The sequence below is a fragment of the Citrus clementina genome, unplaced genomic scaffold, assembly GCF_000493195.1.
Source record: "Citrus clementina cultivar Clemenules unplaced genomic scaffold, Citrus_clementina_v1.0 scaffold_3, whole genome shotgun sequence".
In the NCBI taxonomy this organism is placed as follows: domain Eukaryota; kingdom Viridiplantae; phylum Streptophyta; class Magnoliopsida; order Sapindales; family Rutaceae; genus Citrus; species Citrus x clementina.
In genome coordinates, this window is record NW_006262339.1 from 33,138,574 (window position 1) to 33,155,514 (window position 16,941).

Sequence of the window (16,941 nt, forward strand, 5' to 3'; positions counted from 1 at the left end):
ACAGTCGTTAGTGTTTACCAAACATTTTAGTGCTTTAAGATACAGTTGCTCAATCTCAATCCTAAACGCACTCATAATCATAATAAATGCATTTTGTTCTCAGAAAACTAATCTTACTCATAAGTCACAAAACATGCGTTGCGCGGACACTTAGTTTTTCAACAATTATTTTCTATAAGAACTGGCGTGGATAGTGATGCATCACCCACTTTGATCATAAGAAGGTTATAAAAACTCAATTATGACTCATCAGTCATCATCTCGTGTAACATAACACGTCTTACTCAATGTGATGCCTTTCATAAATTAAAACAACTTCTCTTAGGTTTTTCATCAAGTAATTAATTATAGCCATGTTCGGTATTCAAACAAATAATAATTAATGTCTAAAATCATGTGTCGTTATCGACGATTCAATTATTTTGAACAAGTCGCGAATCTGGATTAGGCTTTGATAAGCAGTTGCTTCACAGAAACAATTAAAAAAATCAAATGTTAAAAATATTAATTGGTGGGGTGACCGATATCTTTCTATCTCATTCTTAAAGTCGATAAAATATTAACTTGATAAGATAAGAGATTGGTAATTGCATTAATTTTATTAAAAAAATCTTTACCTCCATTCTCTTTATTTCTTTATTTTATTTTAAATAAAACGGGACAGCACTGAAGCATTCCTGAATGGAATAAGGTAAAAATTAATTTAAAAAATGAAGATTAATTTTTTGAAGCATGGAGGAATAACATTGTTGGTAGCCTAATTAGGGCATAAATCATACAATCATACAGTTGACTTCATCATATTTCGGCTTAATATCTCTTATCTGTTACATAATCTACTCAACAAATTAAAACAGCTAGAAATTTAATTAAAGCTTTATTGAATCACATGCAAGCATGCAGGATGATCAATTATGCGCATTATTCGTATAATGTGTCACAGTTGATACTGACACGATACCCAACAGCAACATGCCTATATATTAAATTGCAAATTATAGAATCCACTCACTTCTTCATGTGAAGCAGAAAAATTAATTGGCAATCAGAGTGTTCATGTCACCTTCCGCAATCCCCCAGATTTCTGAGTAATCACTTAATTATATATTATCCATAACATGTACAAACATTGTTTAATAATGAATTATTTATACGTTTGCTTTTCATCCAAAACCAGGGGCGGAGCATGTAATTTGATAAACCTTTGAATCTCCAAAATGGAAAAACCTCAAAATCTTAATTTGTTCACAGTTCTCTCTCTCTCTCTCTCTCTCTTTTAATTCAATTTTCAATGCATACTCATTTTTTCAACTCTTCTAAGTTAATTGTTGATTAATGAGAATGTTAGTTTATTATTTAGCATTTTTTTTACTTTTTCAACTAATATTTTATATTGCAGATAGTTACTTGTAGAGCTTAAACTATTTTAGGTTTTATGTGCATAATTGATTGTTATGAACGCCGCTTATGTATTTTTTTTTTCCTCTTTAGTTTCAGTATAGTAAATGACTGTAAATTAAAAGCTGAGTTTTACTCTAGGATTAATTGCGTTCTAAATTGAAAGATTGGTGGAAAATCACATTGCTATCATCTAATTTATAAGTTAATTAATCTTGTATTGACACTTTCAGTTTTTATAGCAATTATTTAAAAAAAATTATGAAAGTTTTAAAATAAGCCTCCGTAATAAGATGAGAGATGGATTTCTTTTAAATTATTTGGTTATTTACATCGAAAAGAAAAGTGTAGAAAGCTTCAATCTAAAATCAATTTTTTTGTAAAATATTTTATTTCCACAACGTTAAAAAAATCATTTTTTAGATTAAAATTTTATATTATTTCTTAATAATAATACACTCTAGCCCTGCAGCCAAGTTTTCATTTTCCATCCCTAATCCTAATACCTTTTTTTTTTCTTAAGAAGAACTTTAAAATTAGAAAAAAAAAACACACACACAAAAAATGTAGTTAAAAATCATTGATTGTTGATGCTTTTGAAAAAAAACACTTGAAATAATTTATAAGGTGCAATTTTCCTAACAATCTTTTCTTATCGACATGTTCAAAATTCAAAAGCATTATCATATGTAGACGTTATCTACAGCAGCTCTTTCTTTAACATAAATTGTTATATATATAAAAAAAACTTCCATGACATGCCAAAAACAATATAACTATTTGTCAAAGCAATACTCTGCATTCTAAAAGCAAAATGTTAATTATTTAAGTTAGGTGAAAGACCAATGGGTCTTTGGTCCAATGGGAGAAGCCTTGCACTTACAATATTGAGTGTAAGGGTTCGAGCCTCCATAAGAGTTTTATGAGAGTTAATTTTAGTACTTCCTTAATTATCAACATAATTGAGTGGAGACAGTTTCTCCCTTACGAAATGTAAATGGAGTAGGCACCCTTCGAATATTAAAGAGGGTTTAAAATATATGAGCAAATACTTCAGTGTGTCAATAATATTAGAGAGGTTTAAAATATATGAGTAAGTGCTTCAGTGTGTCAATGTACGGCGGTGGTCCCAGTTATATAGTATGATTGTAAATATTAATTGTAATGTCTGATATAATTTCAGTAACATCTCTATATAACAGACTTCAAAAAAAAAAAAAAAAGTTAGGTGAAAGCACGCCATTGGATATTTTTGCTCAATGGGCAACATGTTCTTTTAATTATTAGGGCATTACTTGGATCATATAGGAATTTTGGATGCCCACGTAACTGATAAACCAAGACAATTGGAGTTTCATTCTTTAACGATTTACGTATTCTAGGAAATATATGTGTATATGCTAATAAATTGGCGGAAGATCCTAAGGCCATAAACCCTGCTTGAAAATTCAACCCATTAGCTAGAAAATTCCTAGAAAAATCACCAGGGATTTTAAAGGAAAAACTGATGATGTGCATAACTAGTCGTGCAAATATGAATTGTGGAGTCGTGTCAAACAAAGTTACAATAATCTTTTAGATGGATGCAAATACAATGTATTGGTTAATCGTATCAATAATTTAAATTAATATGTTTTTTTTATTAATGTCCTAAAGATTATTGAAAGGTTCTTACTGTAAAAATTGAGAAAAATAAGAAAACTAAAAGTTAAGAAAAGTATAATTAATAAATGTGGTGTTTTGAGATATTTTTCTAATAACTAAACTAATAATTAACTTAAAATACAGAGACTAAATGAATATTTACACAAGTATATAACTAACCGCAACGAGATCCAATCTTTTAAGAAAGTACAAAATTTACATAAAAAAATACTTATTATGGCTATATCAAACATTTAATTCTAAATAACCATTCTTCGCATTTACAAGTTTTAGGGGATATGCGTCGTATATTCCTTTTCAAAATATTTTCTTATACTAAGGTTGAGGTTTTAAAAATATGTGGTGAGTAATACCTTGACTACAAGTTTGACATTTTTTTTTAATCCGGTGAATAATAATAACTTGACTAGATCACTACAAACAATTTTAGCTTGGTGTAAAAAGAAATTATGGCCTCATTCCTAGCTCGACAGTGACTTTGTCGTTATTTTAAAATTCAATTAAAGGCCAGTATAATTAAAATTTACTTAAATGTATAATTAACTTAAAATATCAAAGTTCAACCCAATCGAATAAAATTAAAGTACATATATAATCATAGACTCTTACAATTACAGAAAAAAATCGTATCCTTTATTTTAAAACTGAGAAACAGAAGTATCACCTAATCTTCTTTTTGTCATTGATATTACAATTAGAGTATAATAGTATGAGAGCTTCAACTATTGCACTGACCAGTCTTAGAAGTGTCTAACTAACCCACGTAACAAGTTATTGACATTTTGTCACCGTTTTGTTGAAGCAACATTAAAAGGAAGAAGCACCAATGGAACTTTGGTTCAGTGGGAGAACTCTTGTACTTATAATATTAAGAGTAAGGGTTCGAGCTTCCATAAAAGTATTATGAGGGTTAGTTTTAATTCTCTCTCGATTATCAAATAATTAAGTGGAATCAATCTATTCTTCACGAAATATGAGTGAAGTGGACACCTCTCGAATATTAGAGAGGGTTTAAAGAATTTAGGTCGCGCTTTAAAAGAATACGTACCACGACGAATATCTCAGTTATATAATTTGTTTGTAAATATTAATTGTAATATCTGATATAATGTCTCAGTCATATAATTTATTTATAAATATTAATTGTAATATCTGATATAATACCAGTAACAATCTTGTATAACAATATTAAAAAAATAAAAGAAAGAAAACTATAAAAAAAATTAAAAGAAAAAAAAAAGCAACAACAGTTTCGGCCAATGAGAAGTGACAGGAGCATCCTACAGCATATTCCATTACCTCGTATTTGAAACTACAGTAAAGCCAGATGAAAAAAAGGGGCAGTTACTTCACATAAACTCACGAGTCATCTGTCATCACCTCTCAATTTGGGCACAAATTTCGCCTCCTCTCGAGAGAAGTTAAAAAAAGTAAAAGGGCAAAAAAAAAAAAAAAAACGAGAGAGAGAGAGAGAGAGAGAGAGAAGGAGAGGGAGAGAGAATTTTTTATTTGCACTCCTTTCTCTCTATATAAATCACTCTCTCTTCATCACTTCTCTGCATCTCCCCCCCCTCACCCTCACTATCTTTTCTGAAAATTCAGATTCGACTTTCTGTCTTTTCTTCTTCTAATCTCGTTTGCCTAGATTCAGGTACAATTTTTTTTGCACTTATCCTGTCTTCTGGGTCCCTCTCATAATCCGCCATTTCTTAACTCCGTGTGCGTGTTTTTCCTTCTGTTTTTATATGAGCCTAGGTTTTTAGATTTTCATGAATTTGCATTTCAGAGTATTTTCACGTGGCTTTTTCTTGTCAAATCATTGTTTTGTAAGATTTTGTTGTGTGGGTGGTGATCAAAATGTGATTTTTTGGCTGCCTGTTGAGTCAAGTTTTGAATTTTTATTTTGTGGGCAGAGTGAAGCTGAGCTGGGAGGAAGAGTGAAGGACAATGGCGGCGAATAGGAATTTAGAGAAGATGGCATCGATTGATGCGCAGCTGAGGCTTCTGGTTCCTCGAAAAGTGAGTGAAGATGATAAGTTGATTGAGTACGATGCTCTTCTTTTGGATCGGTTTCTTGATATTCTTCAGGATTTGCATGGAGAGGATCTCAAAGAAACGGTGTGTCATTTTCTCTTTTGACCTTTTGTCAATCTATTCTTTTGATTAATGGTTGACTTTCATTGTTGCCCATGTGACCAAAAGTTTATATTTTTAATGATTGTTGATTGATTCACGGTTTGGAGTGTGAAAAGTGTGAGACTGACGTGATTTATGACTTTTTTTTTAAAAAAAAAAAAAAAAGGTTTGGTAGTGGAGGTTTTAATTGATCCCAGATTGCAGTTTTGTTCAGATTGAAAGGATCAGTAAGAATCACAGTCTATGATGATAAGTCAATGTGTTTGTTGTTGGTATGGATTGAATGTTTTAATGTTTGGGTTTAAAATGCAAGCTCTTGTTTGCAAACTTGGAGCTGTTTGAATTGATTTAGAGCCACATTTGGAGTGTTCAAGGGGCTCTATGGACCTGTGGTCAAATGGTCCTCGGATATCTCTTTTGATATGGAAGATTTATAAAATAATTTTAAAGAAGATATGGTTTGTCTGATTGAATTACTCAGACTAATGATGTTAAGGTTGTGTAGGTTCAAGAGTGTTATGAACTTGCAGCTGAGTATGAAGGAAAGAATGATCCCAGCAAATTTAAGGAGCTTGGAAATGTCTTGACAAGTCTGGATCCAGGGGACTCCATTGTCATTGCCAAAGCTTTCTCCCACATGCTTAACTTGGCCAACTTGGCCGAGGAGCTTCAGATTGCCCACCGTCGAAGGATCAAAAAGTTGAAGAAGGGTGATTTTGCTGATGAGAACTCGGCAACAACGGAATCAGACATTGAAGAAACATTCAAGAGACTTGTGGGAGAGCTGAATAAGTCTCCTGAGGAGATTTTTGATGCTCTGAAGAATCAAACTGTGGATCTGGTCTTGACTGCTCATCCTACTCAATCAGTCCGCAGATCTTTGCTTCAGAAACATGCAAGGTTTGTTCTCTGACTCTTGGAGTAGTTGTACATTATCATTCAGATATTTAAGTGTATTGGAATGTACAAGTTAGATTGACTTCTACTTCTCATTTGAAGATCTTCATGAATTTGTATGGGAAAAATGCTCATGTCCTTCTGGAGAATGGCTTGGTTTTTTTACTTACCTCTTCTTTTTCCTGCCTATCTCAAATTTTCAGGATTCGTAATTGTTTAGCACAGTTGTATGCCAAAGATATTACTCCTGATGACAAGCAGGAGCTTGATGAGGCTCTTCAACGAGAGGTAGAATCTCAGTTTCTTGGTTAACATGTCTTCAAACTTCTTCTTTGGATTCTAATATTGTTACTGAACGTTTATACTGAGGTTGTTTGGTTGGTAAAAAATTGGTGTAAAATTTTTTATACTAAAGTACTGATGACTAAACTCTTGCCTTTAATATGCTTACAGTATCAGCAATTGTAATTGTTCTGGTAGGAGTAATTTTCTTCTTAATGGACCTTTAATAATCTGTACCATGGAATTTTCTCAAAGAAAATGATGTAAAATGCTGACTTAATAGCTTTATTAATTTTATTAATTTTTTTCTCTATGTTTATTTCTTGTCTAGATTCAAGCTGCATTCCGTACAGATGAGATCCGAAGGACCCAACCAACTCCGCAAGATGAAATGAGAGCCGGAATGAGCTACTTCCATGAAACAATCTGGAAGGGTGTACCTAAATTTTTGCGCCGTGTTGACACAGCTTTGAAAAACATAGGGATCAATGAGCGTGTTCCGTACAATGCCCCACTTATTCAGTTTTCTTCTTGGATGGGTGGTGATCGTGATGGTATGATCTTTTCTACAATTGAAAATATGTATGATATCACTGACATTATGAATTATTCAAACTAATAGGAGGGAGCCAAAAACATCTGAATGCTGAATTTCTTGTCTGTTGGTATCATAGGCTTATGTTAGAATTGTTTCTATTGCTGCTTGATTTCTGTTTGTGTCATTCATTTGAGTGGTTTACTATTTAATGGCAGTCACTAAAATTTGAGTTCTCTACGACTCTCTATCCCCAAGTTTAACATTTGCTTGTTATTAAATGCAGGCAATCCAAGGGTAACTCCTGAGGTCACTAGGGATGTTTGCCTATTGGCTAGAATGATGGCTGCTAACTTGTACTATTCCCAAATTGAGGATCTTATGTTTGAGGTACTTAATGATCATGATGCCTTAATGTCTGTTTTTACAAGGAGCTTCATATGAACAATGCATTTAACCAGCATATCCTTGATGCAAGATGCTGTCTTCAATATGTTCATCTCATTTTCTGATTTGTCTTGCAGATGTCCATGTGGCGTTGCAGTGATGAGCTTCGTCATCGTGCTGACGTACTTCACAGATCCTCAAAGAAAGATGCAAAGCACTACATAGGTAATTGCAACAGGGACTTGCTTTCATGCTCCTTAATTCTATCTAGGTTTTTCTATTTCTTTGGATATAAAGGATTTGAAAATGTGTTCACTTCTAAAGTGGACATCAGATATAACAAATACTGTTTCTTGGTCATATTATGTTTTTTTTGCTTAAATGTTGGTTTCCTTGAACCATATACAATTGGTTGAAATATGCTATTGAACATATATTTTATGTGTTCTTATGTGAATTTGTCAAAGTTTGAAGGAAAAAAGATGCATTTTGGTAAACAAAATTTTGATGACTGACAATCATCTTTTTTGCATGGTGGTCGTCATCTCCTTACCTAGTGATTGAGGTCAAGGGTTCAAGCCTCCCCAGTGTGTGTTGTGAGGAATGAGTGAACCCCTCCTTCTGTGGAGTAGATTTCCAAGCTGGGCTTTAATGGACTTGTAACGTAATAATAATGAAAATTAAAAAAATAAAACAAAGAAAAAAGCAAGTTTTGATGACTGGAAATCAAAGATTTTATGACAACTGTTCACATATTTATCCACTTAGCATTCTAAATGTATTATCCTGCTGACGTTGTGAAACTTAGCACTACCTGCAACAGAGTAAAGTGCTTCGTTTTTGTTTATTTTTCTATTCTGAATTAAAAATCCCAAGTGGCCGGTTGCTGTTTTGAATTTGACTGATTTGTCTTTGTGGTTACATTCTTGTTGGATTCATTCATGATCCAGAGTTCTGGAAACAAATTCCTCCAAATGAACCCTACCGTGTGATTCTTGGTGATGTGAGGGATAAGCTGTATCAAACCCGTGAACGTGTTCGTCAGCTATTAGCCCATGGAATCTCTGATATTCCAGAGGAAGCAGTATTCACCAATGTTGAGCAGGTATCTTTTTAGTGTGCTTCATTTTCTTTTCTAAAATCTTTTATTGTAAACGAGGGTCGGGCTATTTGCACTCTAAGTTATATTCTGAATATTCTATTTCTTTGCACACTCGTTTATTAATTTTAATATTTTAATTTTTCCACTACACACCCTTGTAAATACCAAAAATAGTCCTCAATTAAATTTTAGCAATAAATATTTTATTTTTCTCTTTATAGCCATAAAATTATTTAGTGCACCTAATACCTTTCTTCTTCTTCTCCTTCTCTTCTTCTTCGTCTTCTTAATCTTTATTTACTCTCCACATTCCTATAATTATTCAACATCCCATTGCAGGCGAAGATAATCAAACATTGCAAAGTGATTTAGGTTCTTGAGTGTTAATTTTTTTTCCCATTAAGAAGAGTAACAAAACAAATGCTAATTGTGAATGGATTAATTAGGCCATTAGAGTTTAATTTGGTGTGACTTTTTATAAGAAAAAACTTGGATTGTTTGCCTGCCACATACCAGAAGCTGTTGATATGTCGATGAGGTGTTTGAGTATGATTCTTTACTCACGTAGTCTCAATGTGCGGCATCAAAACAACTTTAACAATTAATTGCCAATAAATTTCATCTAGAATTATTATAGCTATTATTATATTGAATAATCAAAAGGGTCGCAAATACCTTGTTGCAGTCAAAATCTTCCAAAATATTGATTTGCCGATTATTCATCTTAGTATTGGTTAAGATGCTGAACCACAATTAGGGTCTATGGGAAGATAAGTATAAGTTGAATGGGTGTGCAAGATGAGTGTTCCAAGTAATTTTATTATGTTGGCTCATGAAAGATTATCCTTAATAGTAATTCACATCATGGGTATTTTTGTAGTAAACAATTTTATTAAAATTCGTGTGTTCAAAGTAATTTTTTAGAGTGCAAATAGCTCCACCCTATAAATTATTGGAAGGTCACTAGTAGGAATACACTAGTGAATCATCTTGTTATAAGATCATACTCGAGTGCTGATTTGGATATTTTGAGTTTCTATATAATCTTTTGAAATATCTTTTTCTCATTCACTTTCAATAAAACAACTTTTTAACTTGATAACTACTCATTAACTTTAAATTTCATGTAGTTCTTGGAACCTCTTGAACTCTGTTATAGGTCACTCTGCTCTTGCGGTGACCGAGCGATTGCTGATGGAAGCCTTCTTGATTTCTTGAGGCAAGTCTCCACCTTCGGACTCTCACTTGTCAGGCTTGATATCAGGCAAGAGTCTGATCGTCATACTGATGTCATAGATGCCATTACCAAGCACCTGGAAATTGGTTCCTACCGAGAATGGTCTGAAGAAAAGAGGCAGGAATGGCTTTTATCTGAACTCAGTGGCAAGCGTCCACTGTTTGGCCCTGACCTTCCTAAAACTGAAGAAATTGCTGATGTTTTGGAGACATTTCATGTCATAGCTGAACTTCCAGCTGATAATTTTGGAGCATACATCATATCGATGGCAACAGCACCATCTGATGTGCTGGCTGTTGAACTCCTACAGCGTGAATGCCATGTGAAACAACCACTTAGAGTTGTTCCACTTTTTGAGAAGCTTGCAGATTTGGAGGCAGCACCTGCTGCTCTGGCCCGACTCTTTTCAGTCGATTGGTACAGGAATCGGATCAATGGTAAGCAAGAAGTCATGATTGGGTACTCAGATTCTGGTAAAGATGCTGGGCGATTCTCGGCTGCCTGGCAGTTATACAAGGCTCAAGAGGAGCTTATAAAGGTAGCAAAGCAATATGGTATAAAACTAACCATGTTCCATGGTCGTGGTGGAACTGTTGGAAGAGGAGGCGGTCCCACCCATCTTGCCATATTGTCTCAACCACCAGATACAATTCACGGCTCACTGCGTGTTACTGTTCAAGGTGAAGTTATTGAGCAGTCATTTGGGGAGGAACACTTGTGCTTTAGAACACTTCAACGTTTCACAGCTGCAACACTTGAGCATGGTATGCGTCCCCCAATTTCACCGAAACCAGAATGGCGCGCGATGATGGATGAAATGGCAGTTATTGCTACAGAGGAATACCGCTCCATTGTCTTCAAAGAACCTCGATTTGTTGAATATTTCCGATTGGTAAGCAAACCACACTCCTAGATTTTTTTCCCTTCTGTATAAATCAATCACATGCTTCTATTGAACTAAATAACCATATTCTGAATATGATCATAGGCTACGCCAGAGTTGGAGTATGGGCGTATGAACATTGGAAGCCGTCCATCCAAGCGAAAGCCAAGTGGCGGTATTGAATCTCTTCGTGCAATCCCCTGGATCTTTGCCTGGACGCAAACCAGATTTCATCTTCCAGTGTGGCTTGGTTTTGGGGCTGCTTTCAAACATGTCATTCAGAAGGACATTAGGAATCTCCACATGCTGCAGGAGATGTACAATAATTGGCCATTCTTTAGAGTCACTATTGATTTGGTTGAAATGGTGTTTGCTAAGGGAAACCATAAGATAGCCGCATTGTATGACCAGCTCCTTGTTTCTAAAGACTTGTGGTCATTTGGGGAGAAGTTGAGAGTCAACTATGAAGAAACCAAGGGCCTTCTTCTTCAGGTAACTTTTACTGGAATACCTTTTAACTTCTTGATTACCACTCTTTTTAGTCATACCCGGTCTTTGATCTCGTCAAATCTCCATCTTTTCTGTGGAGTTATTTTTTAGCTTTTGAAGAAAAGAGTGCTAGAACATTCCAACCTTATCAGTATTTCAAGTCCTGTCTTGTTTCTCTCCAGCTTTTGGCAAGCTAAACAACAAAAGTTTTGCATTATTTGTATAGGCCTGATTGTTACTTAGTAATAGGGGGATATGAAGTTTTCCTTGCTAGTCTATATTCGTAGCCAAAAAAGTTGTCTTTTTTAATTAATTTTGTTTCTTTCTTTTTGCCCATTACTAAAAAAAAGAAAAAAACTGGTTCTTTCTTTCACATTTGTAGATTGCTGGACACAAGGATCTTCTTGAAGGAGACCCTTACTTGAAGCAAAGACTCCGTCTTCGTGATGCATATATCACTACTCTTAATGTGTGCCAGGCCTACACACTGAAACGGATCCGTGATCCAAACTACCATGTGAAGGTGCGGCCGCATATCTCAAGGGAAATTATGGAATCAGAATCTGTCAAACCTGCCGATGAGCTGGTGAAACTGAATTTGTCAAGTGAGTATGCCCCTGGTTTGGAGGATACCCTCATCTTGACCATGAAAGGTATTGCTGCTGGCTTGCAGAACACCGGTTAAACTGCATGATCATGTGCTTTTATTTTGTTTTATTTACTCTTCTTTCTACAGAGAATATGCCCAATAACTGTATGCCCGGGAATATTTGTACGATCCCGTCTATCTGTATGATAAGGTGGTTGTGCTCGAATACTAGAAGAGCCAGCATTGTTTACTTCACTTTTGCAACAATAGTGTCGAGCTCAATAGAACTGATATTTTTATACTTTAATAGAAAAAGTGGCCTTGAGCCTTTTAATAATTTTGTGTTCATAATATTTTTTCATTTTCCCTTTGATTATTACTAATTTAACTATCAATAACAGTTCTATTAGAAGATGCCTGAAAGCTTAAATAAGAAGAATTGCATTACAAGTTACCTCATTAGAAAGGAATTGCATTTTTCAAGAACATTTCAAAAACATAAAAAAGAATAAGAATGATTAATGGATCAATGCTGTTCTTGATGGCTTCGACCATGAGAGGGAACCCAGGGTCCGTCCTCCCATTCTTGATGAACTCTCAGCAAATGACCAGGATAAACAAACTCATCTCCGGTGCTGTCAAAGTGCACAAAGTACTTATCTTCGCCGCACTCTTTCCCAGTAACTCTTCCGACCCACCACCCGTCTCTGTCGTATGCATCCACCTTCTCCATCACGTCGAACTCGGCCACCGCTATCTCTGGTGGGCAGGGCCTCACTTCCGTCGCGTCCACCACCTCCCTCAGCTTCTCATTCTCATCTTCCTCCTCCGACACCAGCGTCAAGAACTCCACCAAGAACTTGTCTTTGCTGACTCTCTGCACTAGTTTGGCCTCGAAGTATGAGCCCAGAAACCCGTCTTCTTTGCTGCATACTTCCACCAATCTCTTCACGGAATTCGCCATTGTTGTCTGATCTTTGTTTCTTTTTTAACCTTTCTTTGATTGATTGATGGGTTTGCTTCCCATTCTGTGAAGAGAGTACTTATTTTATCCACATATAGAGAGAGAGAGAGTGTTTGCCCGGGGTTTAGGAAACCCTGTTGAAAGCGGGAAAATTAACTGTTTCCAAATCTTTAAACGCAAGGAATCCTTACCAACCAAGGATCTTTGTTAATGAAATTAACTGAAATTTTTTTGTTCTCATTTTAACATTCCTTAAATACAAAATGATTTTATGATAATACCACACATTTTTTTAAAAAATGTTTATGTTTTTAATTATATTAAAAGCGTATATTTTACAAAAATAATAAAGAAACTAAATGCCAATACAAAGTGTATACACCGGCGCTGTAATTAATCTGTTGGTAATTAAATGCTTATATATACCTAACTAAACTCATAATTTTGTCGTTTTGTGTGTGTATCTGTGTGTGTGTATATATATATAATAAGTTCTGTTAATGTTATTGCTTCTATAAACATTATTCAAACATTAATCCAATAAAAAATTTAGAAAGAAAAGAAGAAAAAGACCCCTAATACAAACTTCGGGTCGAAGCAACGAATCATCTAAAGACAGTCCGCATTTCATTTCTCTCTCAATCATTTCCACAAACAATTAGACAGGGAGAAAAGATGGCTCTAACGACGCGGCAGAGGCGGCCGCTACCGTCGGATCCTCCGCCATCATCGCCGATATACACGAAATACGACAAGCCGTCGAGGCGATTGGGCGACGGCGACGGCGGACGCGAAGAGGAGAAGTCACTGGGGTGGTTCGTGCCGGTATTCGCATTGGGAATGCTTCGATACATGAGCGCTACGACGAACATCATTCACGACTGCGACGAGGTGTTCAATTACTGGGAGCCCCTTCATTACTTGCTCTATAAATCTGGCTTCCAGACTTGGGAGTACAGGTAGCTGCTTTTACGTATCACCCTTTGTTTTTTTTTTTTTTTTTCTCGTTTAGGAATTTAATCAAACACCTGATAGACCAATCATCAAATTCGGCTGTTTTATGTCTTTCTATTGTGTATGTATTAATTTTACGTGTAATGATAAGAACCAATGTATAGAACTCACTCTTAGATGTAAGGGAAAGGTGCCCATGAGCTAATAATCTTTGCATTTAGATGATTATTATATTTAGCACACGTGTGGATCAAGGATTCTAACATGTAAGATGTTATCTTTGTGTAACTACAATTACAACCTCATTCATGCAAATTGATTTGGCATGATATGATTGGAAGAGTGAAAGTAAAAATAGTCAAGCTGATGTATGAGGATAGAACGTTCATTTACATTCATTCAATTATCATGTCATTTCAGTTTCTAAAGATGTTTGCTTGCTGTAGAATGTAATATACACGATTCCCGTTTTCTATTCTCATTTATTACCTTGACATAGATAGTTCGTACGTGTAGTATCATCCATGTAAATTTATGATGATAGCATTCTAATGGTTTCTAGAGAATGAGACAGTGAATTCTTTTGAAGGAATTGTTTGCGACATTGAACATGTTTATATATCCATTTGCAGTTCAGAGTTTGCTCTTCGGTCATATTTGTACATTCTTTTTCATGAATTAGTGGGTCGACCAGCTTCCTGGTTGTTTGCTGAGGATAAAGTAAGTTTTATTTTTGTCTTGTGATAGATTCTCCTGATTATTTCGTGATTTGACAGCCCTTTCCCCTTTTCATCTAATATCTGGGTATTTTTACTTCCTTTAACAGGTGAGAGTATTCTATGCAGTGAGGCTCTTTCTTGGTCTCCTTTCTGTTACCACAGATGCTGTTCTGGTAGTAGCCCTTTCCAGAAAATATGGCAGGCGTTTAGCCTCTTATACACTGGCAATGCTATGCTTAACTAGTGGTTGTTTCTTTGCTAGCACAAGTGAGTCAACTTTGAATTTGTCTTTAGTTGTGTGTCCAAAAATATTATTTTAGTTTCTCCTGATTTTGTATGGTGTTTCTTGGAATGAATTCTATTCAGTTAGCCATGCTTTAGTTATCTGCAGTTTCTGTTTACTATTTTATGGATTAAAGTTCTTATATACTCTATTTTCATGAATTTCTCTAGTTTCCAACACATTGTGTTTATTTTCCAGGTTTCCTCCCTAGCTCCTTCTCCATGTATGCTATCAGTCTTGCTTCGGGATTTTTTCTATTGGAGAAGTACGCAATGGCTGTTGCAGTATCAGCTGCTGGAGTAATCCTTGGCTGGCCATTCTCAATATTGGCTTTTCTGCCAGTCGTATTCTACTCGTTAGCTAGAAGATTCAAGCAAGCATTTCTTGCTGGTGCTGCTACTTCTGTTACTCTTCTTGTAAGTTAATTGGTTTACTATGTTTCATGTTTTCATGTATATTTTCTCTGGATTGGGAATTGATTCACTTGTATATTAGCTGATGGCATTTACTGAGGTGTAACCGTCTCACATTGTTTTTAAGTAATTGTAACTGTCTTACGTTGTTTTTATTGATGTTCAATCACAAGGAATTGAATTTTGCAGGCACTCTCTGTATTTGTTGACTACCAGTATTACAGAAGGTGGGCATCATCTGTTCTGAATTTGGTGGTATATAATGTCGTAGGAGGTGGTGAGAGCCATTTGTATGGGATTGAAGGACCACTGTATTATCTGAGGAATGCATTCAACAATTTTAACTTTGGTTTTGTTCTTGCTTTGCTTTTCGTGGGAATCTTGCCAATTGCAAGGAAAAAATATGCACCAGGTCTCGTGGTTGTTGTCTCACCTGTTTATATTTGGCTGCTATTTATGTCCATGCAGCCACACAAGGAAGAAAGGTATGATCAGCAGATGAAATTGGGTAGTTCCTGCTAGGTTTTTCTTGATTTATCCCTAGGTATGATTTGGATAAATATACCAGTGGATTTTTCTTATTTGGCAAGAATCAGCTCTTTTTTATTGATTTTTTGTGATTTTAGAAATTGTCTTAAAACTCCATTTGTTTCTTTATCTCTTTTCTCTTTCTAATCTTTTAGTGATGTCTTGATGTCTTCTCGGTTCTGAGATCATATTTAGATAATCTTTTAATTCCACCTAGCCTGCAGCATGATTATTAAGGACAGTGGGAAGTTGTAATTGTTGATTAGATCTTTTTGTGATTAGGTTCTGGGAGGATGTTTAGGTGGGAGAGAGGATGCTTAGCGAGTCTTTTCCTCAGTTGTATAGTCTTTTTTTGGGTCATAAATGTTCTATAGCTGGTATGGTGAGGTTTTCCTCAATGCAGTTTAGTTGGGACTTTAGATTCTTCAGAAACTTGAATGACAGGGAGCTTCGACACTGTTCTAACTTGCTTGGGGTTTTAGGAGTTCATATTGATAGCATGAAAGAAGATAAGAGGGCTGGGGCTCTAGAAAAATCAAGAATATTTGCAACCACATGGTACTTTCTCAGTCTTATTGATGCTCTACCCCTCTTTTTGCCCCCTCTTGTCTGATTTAGAAAGCTAAAGTTCCCTCAAAGGTGAAGATGATGGTGTGGGCTGTTGCCTCATCGGAATATTAACACCACTGATATAATTCAGAAGAGAAGACCAAGCATGGGTTTATCCCACGATTGGTCGGTCTTGTGCAAAAATGCTTTGGAAAGTATTGACCACTTATTTATTCACCGCCCAGCTGCTTTCTTCTTGTGGTACAAGCTGTTTAGAACTTTTAAATTGAGTGGGACATCACCTCACCTGCAGCAAGCTTTTCTGTTCTCTTGGAAAATTTTTGAGAGTTAAAGGCAGTGTGAAGGCTTCTGTCTTATGGGGTTGTACAGCTACGGCTATATTTTGGGTCCTATGGATTGAAAGAAACTTGGATGTTTTAGGACAAAGTGATGGAGGATTACATGTTTCTTTGGGACAGAGTTAAATTCTGGGCTTCTCTATGGGTTTCTATCTCTCTGGAGTTTAAAGATTCGTCTTTCTTCTTTATTTCAATTGATTGGGAAGGAGCTATGATGTAATATCGTTAATTAGAATTTATGATCTTATAGGATTTGTAGTTCCTGGGCTAGGGGATTTTTGACTTTTTTTCTCTGTGGATCTGTTTGTCCCTCCTATATGTACATTCTTACATCTGATATATTTTTGATTGAGCCAAAAAAAAAAAATTAGATCTTTTTGTGACCACCATTGCAGGTTCCTTTATCCAATATACCCACTTATTTGTGTTGCTGCTTCAGCTGTCATTGAGAGCTTTCCTGATATTTTCCGAGACAAGTATGATCCAAATGCTAATTTTGTGATGGTTACGGTGGGCTCCTTTAATATTCTTACAGTTCTTTCTTTCTATGTAAGTGAACTCTCAGGATGGTA

General features: G+C 35.4%; 3 protein-coding genes across 4 annotated transcripts in view; 2 read left to right on the plus strand and 1 right to left on the minus strand.

Moving 5' to 3' along the window:
- Positions 1–4,545: 4,545 nt before the first annotated feature.
- LOC18050024 (phosphoenolpyruvate carboxylase, housekeeping isozyme) lies at positions 4,546–11,937 on the plus strand. Of its 2 annotated transcripts, none has more exons than XM_024187754.1 (11): positions 4,546–4,782; positions 4,977–5,181; positions 5,705–6,099; positions 6,300–6,384; positions 6,710–6,932; positions 7,200–7,303; positions 7,438–7,525; positions 8,251–8,405; positions 9,533–10,531; positions 10,628–11,014; positions 11,394–11,937. In XM_024187754.1, the coding sequence occupies exons 2-11, from the start codon at positions 5,011–5,013 to the stop codon at positions 11,694–11,696; spliced, it is 2,910 nt and encodes a 969-aa protein (XP_024043522.1). In that variant the 5' UTR covers positions 4,546–4,782; positions 4,977–5,010; the 3' UTR covers positions 11,697–11,937. The 2 variants fall into 2 exon arrangements, with proteins under 2 accessions (XP_024043522.1, XP_006442514.1); XM_006442451.2 differs by having other exon boundaries at positions 4,546–4,714.
- A 189-nt stretch (positions 11,938–12,126) lies between these two features.
- Positions 12,127–12,564, minus strand: LOC18050025 (DUF724 domain-containing protein 3). The gene has a single exon (XM_006442452.1). It carries the CDS (start codon positions 12,562–12,564, stop codon positions 12,127–12,129), a length of 438 nt encoding a protein of 145 aa, XP_006442515.1.
- A 505-nt stretch (positions 12,565–13,069) lies between these two features.
- The window catches only part of LOC18050026 (dol-P-Man:Man(6)GlcNAc(2)-PP-Dol alpha-1,2-mannosyltransferase), a 5,858-nt gene continuing 1,986 nt past the window's right edge, over positions 13,070–16,941 (plus strand). Inside the window, exons 1-6 of the mRNA XM_006442453.2 lie at positions 13,070–13,523; positions 14,151–14,238; positions 14,345–14,504; positions 14,719–14,936; positions 15,123–15,418; positions 16,765–16,916. Coding sequence (XP_006442516.2) covers positions 13,240–13,523; positions 14,151–14,238; positions 14,345–14,504; positions 14,719–14,936; positions 15,123–15,418; positions 16,765–16,916 — 1,198 coding nt within the window. The 5' untranslated portion in view covers positions 13,070–13,239. The remainder of the gene's footprint in view (positions 13,524–14,150; positions 14,239–14,344; positions 14,505–14,718; positions 14,937–15,122; positions 15,419–16,764; positions 16,917–16,941) is intronic.